The sequence below is a fragment of the Neltuma alba genome, unplaced genomic scaffold, assembly GCF_004799145.2.
Source record: "Neltuma alba isolate B1F8T4 unplaced genomic scaffold, ASM479914v2 tig00002576_pilon, whole genome shotgun sequence".
NCBI classification, from domain to species: Eukaryota; Viridiplantae; Streptophyta; class Magnoliopsida; order Fabales; family Fabaceae; genus Neltuma; species Neltuma alba.
Genome location: NW_021632924.1, coordinates 84,140 through 93,104, shown reverse-complemented (window position 1 = coordinate 93,104; position 8,965 = coordinate 84,140). Strand labels below are relative to the sequence as shown.

The following is an 8,965-nucleotide window of genomic DNA, read 5'->3' as shown; positions in this document are numbered from 1 at the left end:
ATGTAGGTTTTTTAATAGGTTTCAGGCCAGGCCAGGCTCAGGCTGAAAAATAAGCCTGTAACAGGCTACAGGCCAATAGGCTCCAAAACAAGCTTGGCCTATTAAGAGCTAGGCCTGACCTGGCTTGTTAAGAGCTGGGCCTGACCTGGTCGGGCTTGTTTCCATCCTTATTTACAGGGTAGATTCATTTTTTTTTTTCGTCTTCAGAGATTTTCTCTCGCTAGTATTTTTTTTTTGCTAGAGCATAAGTATGCTTCTATTGGAAGTAATCCTATTCGAGGTATTGTCGGGTATTAAATGTGGGCACATCTTCTAAGTTAGGATTCAAATCTTGATTCGCCGCATTGTAAGAGACTAGCTGCTTCCGCTAAACCCAACCCTGCCTAAATGGGCCTGGGCCACATTTGGATAACCATCGTCGAAGCAGAGAGAAGATCGCCCAGTGGGCTTTTCCAGAACCGAACTTTTGTGGAATAAAAAATCTTTAAAAAAACACTACTTGTCGCTGCTTCAGCTTTTGTTTTCCGCTTCTCTGCCTGCATAATGGTAGCTCCGGCCATCTCCGTTCCCGCGACTGCGAACTTATCTATCGCTTTTCGCAACGCAAACTCGTCCAACCTCGTTTATTCTCACAGGTTCGTATATCTATTATCAATTGACGTGATTTATTGCGTCCAAGTGGAATTATACTACTTTTTACCTCTAATTATGAGTTTGGGTTTCTGTGAAACAGCAACCCATGGTCGATCGCTTCTTCCTTGCCAAGTCCATACGGGGACCCGACAAAGATAGGTAATTCCCCTATTTATTGTTATTTTCAGCTGGAATTGAAAATTTAGTAGCCATTCAAAACTAAGAAAGACGAAACTATCTGGGCAACTTGTTTCATCCCAATGCTTCCTATTTGATGCAATTAGTGCCGCGAGTAAGCGGTAACTAGTATAGTTTTTCACGGTAGGTGACTCGTATATGATTTCAAACTTAAACTGTATATTTTATGTATATATGATTTCAAACTTAAACTGTATATTTTATGTATATATGATTTCAAACTTAAACTGTATATTTTATGTAATGTGTTTTGTTGGTCTGACCAAATACATTTTACAAATTGCGTTTATGTATGACTTATGTGGTCGCGAATTCTGCATGTGGGCTATTTCATCTTGACAGTGAAACATTGTTTTGATATGTCATTTTTATTTAATCCAGGTTTCGCGAGTAAAAGCCGTGGTCTTCCTTTAAAACTTGATGAGAAAAGCATCTATGATGCTAGCACAAGGCATGCAATTATCCCTTTCCTCATTCAATTGCTTCGAGTACCATCATGTTACTATTGACCAATTCTGTTATTTTTGTTATGTTCATGGCCTTGCTTTGCGATTGATTGTATTGTGGATGGTATCTTTATGCTTGTTGTGGAAAATTATGTTTAAAAGAATTTCATTAGAAAACATAACAGAAGCTTTCAGCTAATATGTTGAAGAATGATGATAAATACCATGAACCATCTATACGGCAAACTGTGGCTAGTCATTCCATAGCTTGACTGTAAACATCTTTTTAATAAATGCTTTAGATTTCTTCTGAATCATTAATGCAAATTCCCCCCCCCCCCCCCCCCGAAAGAATATGGAAAATGTGAAGCTGAATCTTTGTTCCATTGGATCTGTATGTTGACGGGCTCTCATACGAGCTTGAATTTTTTTTTGCTTTGTCTTTTCATTTTTGGCCAGTTGAATGTGAGCAAAAAACTTATCTATTTTCCATTTTATTTGTAGTTATGGTGCAATAGAGGCTAAAAAGGGGAATCCACCCGTAATGCCAGCAATCTTCACTCCTGGAGGACCTATGGATCTATCATCTGTGTTGTTTAGAAATCGTATAATATTCATTGGACAGCCAGTCAACTCACAAGTGGCTCAGAGAGTTATATCGCAGCTTGTGACACTAGCTACTATTGATGAGGATTCGGATATACTGGTTTGATATGTCTTCACAATTGTCATTTTACTTTTGTAGAGCTTGGAATGGTATTTATACTCGGCTGCTTATAACTGTAGGTATATTTAAACTGCCCTGGTGGAAGCACTTATTCAGTGTTGGCAATTTATGATTGCATGTCTTGGGTAAGATTGTAAAACTTTTCTCATTTTGCCCCTGATGATTTACCTTCTGAACCCAATTACATCATTTCCACCTTAGCTAGTTTTCAAATTCCTTGTGGTTAATGTTCCTCCTGTGAAAGCGTTTAACCTGCTCCATTTGTTTCCAGATCAAGCCCAAGGTTGGTACAGTGTGTTTTGGAGTAGCTGCAAGCCAAGGAGCTCTTCTCCTTGCTGGTGGGGAGAAAGGGATGCGGTACTCAATGCCAAATGCACGCATTATGATACATCAACCTCAGAGTGGATGTGGAGTAAGAATTGCCCCTTTGTTATTTTGTTAGAGATGATACACTTGAGAGAATGAGAATCCATGAAAGAGAAGAATATTTCCCTGTTTATTGGGCAGAGAAAATAAATAGTGGATGTTAGTGTTTGTCACATTGTATTAACCACGGTCCTCAACTTAAGTTTTTTTTAAACTCTCATTTTGTTTTTATTTTCTTGGTGTTCTGTATGTAATGAATGAAACAAAACGAACCCTGTGTTTTAGAAACTCTGAAAAGAGAGTATCGTGTCTAACCACCCTATGTGAAGTTGTCAACCATGCCTGTTAGAAGTTTGTGCATATGCTAATGGACTGTAGAGAACAATACAGTGAGGTGCAATGAAAGGAGAAGGCGATGTAGACTTAAAAGAAATTAAAAATGTATATGTTTATTCTCTGATATCTACTTTTGAATTTCATGGGATAAATACATTTGTCTTTTTTTGCTGATAATCTTGCCATGACACTGTATATTTTATGTTCGGGCTTAAAACGATTCTTATATTTGGTCATGCTTTAATCACGCTTTAGCTCTTGATATTTTTCTTCTCTTTAGGGCTACCAAATGCAGGATTCATGACTTTCGTATTCATATTAACGCTCAAAATCTAGTTTAATTGCATCAATATATGAACTTTTAGTTGTATTATATTAACAAGTCCCTTACAGGGAAGATTTGCTGCTTGGATATATCACATTCACACTTTCACAGTTATCAGATGCCGTTACCTTTTCTCAAGACTCTTTGAAACCCTGTAGTATGTAAAATATTTAGTAACAATAAGCCTTGTAGTAATATGTGAAATATAAGGAAAATAAATTTTGCCTGCATAAGAAGATGGGATCTGCGTGTCAAAATGTGGAATTTGTCCCTTTTTAGTCTAACGGACAGATTAAAATGTGTCGTCTAACTGATCTACTCATTCCTATTGAAAGAAGACTCCTCTTTCAAGCGGACTATGAAGCACTCTTTCACCCCTGTAAAAGCACCTTTTTGTAGTCTGACTTGAGTTGTGGTACAATAGTCCATTAACTTGTTGAATGCGTGTTTTTTTATCTGGCGACTGCAATCAAGTAATTTGGACTGGCATTGGATGAAAACTGTTGGATGATGTATATTCTTTGTTTTAAAGGTGTCACGGATCTAATTGCTCTTAATCTGCTTGTAGGGTCATGTAGAAGATGTGAGACGCCAAGTGAATGAAGCTGTTCAATCTCGCCATGTTAGTGTTTCTCCAACTGTTGAATGCTCCTAACTCATGGCTGAAATACCTAAGTAAACTGTTAGCTTTGTGTGTATTGTGGGAGGTGAAAGTGCATGAAGAGTAATTATATTCTTTACCAGAAAAGTATTTATGACAATCATAGAAGGGCATCCAAAATATTGTTGGGTTTTCTGAGTCAGTGGTCATCAGTTGCCTCTATCTGGAAATCTATATTTTACACTTGGCTTTAAGAGGCGGGATCTTAAAATCCCAATTTTTGAAGTGCGCTAAACCTTCATACATCCTGGTCTCAAGTTTCCATGATAGCAGTCTTCTTGTTTTGACATTCGGTGCAATGCTTAGCCTAACTACCTTCTCTTCCCCTATTTACTTGGGGTACAGAAATTGACATGATGTATTCTGCTTTTACTGGTCAACCGTTGGAGAAGGTGCAACAGTACACCGAGAGGGACAGATTTCTGTCTGTTTCTGAGGTAATATGGTCAATTTTTTCAATAACTTCGAGAATTTGTTGCATGGACGTTGGATGAACTCTTAGACAATAATTTCCGACCTTCTCGGCAAGATGAAGTTTGTGAACAACTGTTTTCTACTGCTTTGTCAGTTCTTTTTGACGCCACCAGTCTTTTACCGAGTGTATTTAAGAATTTTCCTAAACTGCGGGAAGGCCTCTCTCCCTTCCCTGATCTCTTAATTCTCTTTACTGTTTCCTAATCCGCATTCCGTTGTACATCAGATCTGTTCACTGTTTGTTGGGCCAATCCTACAATTTAATCAGTTCTTCCCGTTGTTTTTTTTTTTTATTTGCAGGCTTTGGAGTTCGGTCTCATTGACGGTGTCCTGGAAACGGAGTACTGAATCTTTCTGTGTCATCATTTATTATTTTTCTCCAGACATTAGGAATTCTGAGGAGCCGGCCTCAAATTCATTTTGGATCTCCAACACAGCAATTGTATTTGACATATTAGCTTTTTTGTTTTTTTTCACAATTTCTGCTGTTATCGGAAAAAATATTTGTTTATCAGAAAGCTAGTTGAACATGTTAAAGTCATGCCACATTAATGCTGTAGAGTTTAATTTATAAATGATAGTCTTTTAAGTCTTCTAAATGTCTCCTTCCACTCCATGCTTTTGACTTCGGGGAGTGGTTAATATCGTGTTTCGACCAACAGCTCTATCTTTTTGCAGTTTCAGTTAATTCTTCATCGCTTCAAAGAACTATGAAATTCACAAATTAATTATTGAAAAAGTACTCAAATTTATCACTTATATAACACATCTATATGTCGAACTACGAGTATCTATTGATCATAGAAGGCCAACTTACTACTAGAAATACAATTTACCACTCAGACAACGCAAATTTACGAGTAAGAAAATGAACATCTGTTACTCGTTATTTTTAAGGATAAGATGCTGGTGAATTTAGTCTTTTTGGCATAATTCTCTCAATATGTGGAGTTCATACTTACTAAGTACAACTAATATCTGGAAAGACTTAATTGATCGATAAAAGGGGATTATGTTTTTTCTGTGTCAACTTGAAATTCTTTTTCCTTCGTTATTCTGTTTTTTTCAAGAAAATATTACGGAGCTCATAGTTATACCCTGAATTGATATCCTGAATGCCTGTCTTGGCACTCAATAGAATTTTTCTAAAGAATTTATTTTCGGTTAGTTCTCCAATTTACCTAGAGCTTTTTTTACCATGAAGTTTAACACAAGAGACCTGTAAGGGATTATTAAGAACGAAAACAGAAAAAAATGATGGATTTAACAGATAGATAATCAAAGGAAGAGAGCTACTGAAGCGATGAGAAAAGCAAGACAAGAACAAAGGAAATAACTTCGAACCCAGGAAAAAGAGCAAGCAAAAACAAGTGACAAGAGCTTCTGAATCAAAACCAAAGCGATACATTTGAAGAAAACGAGAATTTATATATCACAGGAAATAAAAAGTCAATAAATAGATCTACTATTCTTCATAATTCATATGTATATATATAATTTCAAACTCATTCCTATAATTAACAGTCGCGACAAAGTTAATTTAATTCTGTCCTTATTGCGTAAAATTCAAGCAGTGATGAGTTATAATAAAAATAATTCGGACCAAAAAGAATTTAAAATGATTTATAATATGACCGACCAGATGTATTGACCTAATAGGTGTGATTTATAAATTTAAATTTCTTCTGGTCACTGAAACATGAAAAGGAAAATAATAAGACAGAGGAAGACAAGATCCGATCCATTTGTCAGGATGACTCCTTACTTCTTTTTAATCTTCGTCCTCATTTATTTTTAAGGTTTATTACACGAAATAGCTCGATGTGCTTGATTCACCCGAAACTAACTAAATTTACTTCAACTTGTGATCAACTTGTAAAATGCGTTGGAAAAAATTGTACTGAGATAAGATACAATTACCCGAAATTGTACTTTGAAAAATATGAACACACATGTTACAAACATATAGTCGGTGAGATATTTCGATAAAATCTAAAATACTAATTGAATTTAAGAAATAATGTAGCTTATAAAGACTAAATTAAGATAAATAGCTAGTATCTATCAAGGGGTTCCATAAACTTTGCACCTCCCTATAAGATTATCCTTTAAAATATCTTTAACATTACGTGCAAAAGCTATGCATATGTGTATATGATGACAATTAGATGAGATTTCTCTTATGTTCGTCTAATTTTTCTCTCTTTTATTGCTTTCTCTTCTTCCTCTATAGTCTCTCTATCTCTTTTCTCCTCCTCTTTTCTTCCCTTTCCTTATTTGGATCAATAAATGATGATTCAGCCAAACCCCATTAATTTTTCAACTCTAGCTTTATTCTGAAATATCAGCATTATTAATTCTTATTTAAGCTGGGAAACTTGTGAACCAAACAACTTCGAACAGGATTATTCTCTAGTTTAATATGAAACGACGGGAATATAATGGCGTACATAAGACAACAACTTTTTTTTTTTGGGACGAAAGAAGGAAAGAATATGAAGCATGCATACATATATTTTGATTATACTCCGAAGGTTAAAGTTACGTTCTTATTGAGTGGATATGTCTCTATATAAATGAAATAATAAATTGGATATATAAAGACATTAAAAATATAAAATTCAATCGCACGCGTTTAAATTTTCTCTGTGAGAATTTATCGTTGGCCATGCACCTTTGCGTATTTCATGGATATTCCAATATTGTGAAGAAATAATTATAAAATGTTGCTCTTTTAACTGCATAAAATTGTTAACGATTTTTTTTTAAAATAATAAATAAGCTTAAGGTTACGTTAGAAAAAAAAGAAATAATACTCGTTAAAACTCCCAATTATGCTAATTCGGATGGTAAGAACAGGGTAAAGTATGGATAATGCTCAAGGTTCAAACAAGGCACCAAAAAATCATAATTATGTTAAATAAATCAGAGAAATTAAAAATCATCAATTAATTCTTCTTCAAAAGACACATGCAAATAGGTAAAGCGGTAGAGAATAAGTTTGCAAGAAGAGTTAATTAAATTGGACGCATTTCTTTGTATATAGTATAATAGAATTTGAATGACTACTACGATTAGCCGATTAGTGAGCAGCTTCTAAATAGGATAATTTGTTGTAGATATTATTCTATATATTGAAATTCTGTATTCTGTTATATCCAGTGTGATATAAATTATTATTTCTTTTTTAAATATATAAATACATCACATAACTAAATATATATTCTCACACGAAATCAGCGTATATGAACTGACCCTATAATATTGGTAGAAAAATTATAACAGAATGGTGAGTGTAATTATAACCCTATATAAAAATTATATACTTCAATTATATTTCTTGAAGTACAAAATTTATAAATTTTATATATCTTAAATGGATTTCAACCTAACTGCAGGGTCAGGGAACCTGATTCCGTACGTAACAGACAAGATTTTATTTTATTTTTACCAAATCACACGGAATTTCCACTTCAAATTTTGAAAAAGAAATCATCATTCCAACTTAGCCAAATCCTATCTTTTCTTGGACTCTTCTTTGGTTCTTCCTATAAAACTATATCCATTCTCTCTGAGAAAAGAAAACATCAGTTCTTGTTAATTCTTTTCTTTTCGCTAATCTGGCTCAGATCATTCACCATGAATAACAACAACGACAATTTCCACCGCCCAGAAGAAGATGATCATGATGATTATAGTGATGATTTTCTTGCTCTTTCTCTCGGTCTCCGGCGGCTTTCTCGGCGGCGGCGGCGTCCTCCGTCATCAGAACCTCAAACTATGCCACAAATTCCAGTTTATGTAGAGCGAATGCAATCCGTCTATTATAGAAATCCAGTGATCCAACTTCCTTCTGATCATCCTCTTTACATTGTCCCGCCGGAAGTTCTCGCCGCCAGATCACCGTCGCCACCAAGGATGCATTTGAACAGCGAGCCCCCGTTGGGCCGGGGACGTGTTCGCCGGAATCCTTCTCGAAACAACGGTGAGGATAATAACAGAACCATTCCACCGCCTTATCCATGGGCCACTAACCGCCCCGCCGTCGTCCATGATTTGAGGCATCTTGTCAGCGACTTGCAGATTGAGACCATCACCGGTATGGTCCGGTGCAACAGGTGCGACAAAGATTACGAGATAGGACTCAATCTTGAACAGAAGTTGAATCAGTTTTGGAGCTTCGTTGCGAGCAAGAGGGGCACCATGCACGACCGTGCTCCCGAGGAGTGGTCGTCGCCGCCGTCGATGACGTGCAGGTACTGCTCCGGTGACGGCGTGAAACCGATCATCGATGAGAATAAGGACAAAATCAATTGGCTGTTCTTGTTCTTAGGGCAAATACTGGGGTACTGTACGCTCGATCAACTCAAGTATTTCTGCGGCTGCACACGTAATCATCGTACTGGTGCTAAAGATCGAGTTCTCTACCTTTCGTATCGTGAAATCTTCAGGCAGCTTCTTCCAGAATGGCCAGAGGTTTCTTGGTGAACAAGTGGCCCCAGTTCTTCGATTTGATCTCTTTTGCGTTATTATTATTATTATGAAGTGTTGAATTCTGCTTGTACATTTTGTTCTTAAAACTTTCTTAGTAGGAACTCTATATTCGCTAGTGATGAGAATAAGGAGGGAGAAATCGATCCCAATAGATTAGAGAGTTGGAGTCTTTAATTAGTTCAACTGATGAATGTCTGATTCAAAAGACCTTTCTTTGTATTGATGATGATCAGATTTTTCAGCTTAGTCGATCTATATTCGCTATTGCATTATTCGCCAATTTGTTTGTGTTATATGAGATAATT

The 8,965-nt window shown here is 36.1% G+C and overlaps 2 protein-coding genes across 2 annotated transcripts; both read left to right on the top strand.

Moving 5' to 3' along the window:
* The first annotated feature begins 517 nt into the window (after window positions 1-517).
* On the top strand, window positions 518-4,765 carry LOC114732903 (ATP-dependent Clp protease proteolytic subunit 6, chloroplastic-like). Its single transcript, XM_028920284.1, has 9 exons — window positions 518-635; window positions 734-792; window positions 1,213-1,282; window positions 1,782-1,983; window positions 2,064-2,129; window positions 2,276-2,416; window positions 3,600-3,657; window positions 4,038-4,129; window positions 4,467-4,765. The coding sequence occupies exons 1-9, from the start codon at window positions 544-546 to the stop codon at window positions 4,512-4,514; spliced, it is 828 nt and encodes a 275-aa protein (XP_028776117.1). The 5' UTR covers window positions 518-543; the 3' UTR covers window positions 4,515-4,765.
* A 3,040-nt stretch (window positions 4,766-7,805) lies between these two features.
* LOC114732978 (uncharacterized) lies at window positions 7,806-8,654 on the top strand. The gene has a single exon (XM_028920401.1). It carries the CDS (start codon window positions 7,806-7,808, stop codon window positions 8,652-8,654), a length of 849 nt encoding a protein of 282 aa, XP_028776234.1.
* The last annotated feature ends 311 nt before the right edge of the window (window positions 8,655-8,965 follow it).

Excerpts from the sequence above, each read along its gene's own strand:
- LOC114732903 (XM_028920284.1), top strand. The coding sequence starts at position 544 with ATGGTAGCTCCGGCCATCTCCGTTCCCGCGACTGCGAACTTATCTATC. Across the intron at positions 636-733 it reads AACCTCGTTTATTCTCACAG|CAACCCATGGTCGATCGCTT; the intron begins GTTCGTATATCT and ends TCTGTGAAACAG. Across the intron at positions 4,130-4,466 it reads GATTTCTGTCTGTTTCTGAG|GCTTTGGAGTTCGGTCTCAT; the intron begins GTAATATGGTCA and ends TTTTATTTGCAG.
- LOC114732978 (XM_028920401.1), top strand. The coding sequence starts at position 7,806 with ATGAATAACAACAACGACAATTTCCACCGCCCAGAAGAAGATGATCAT.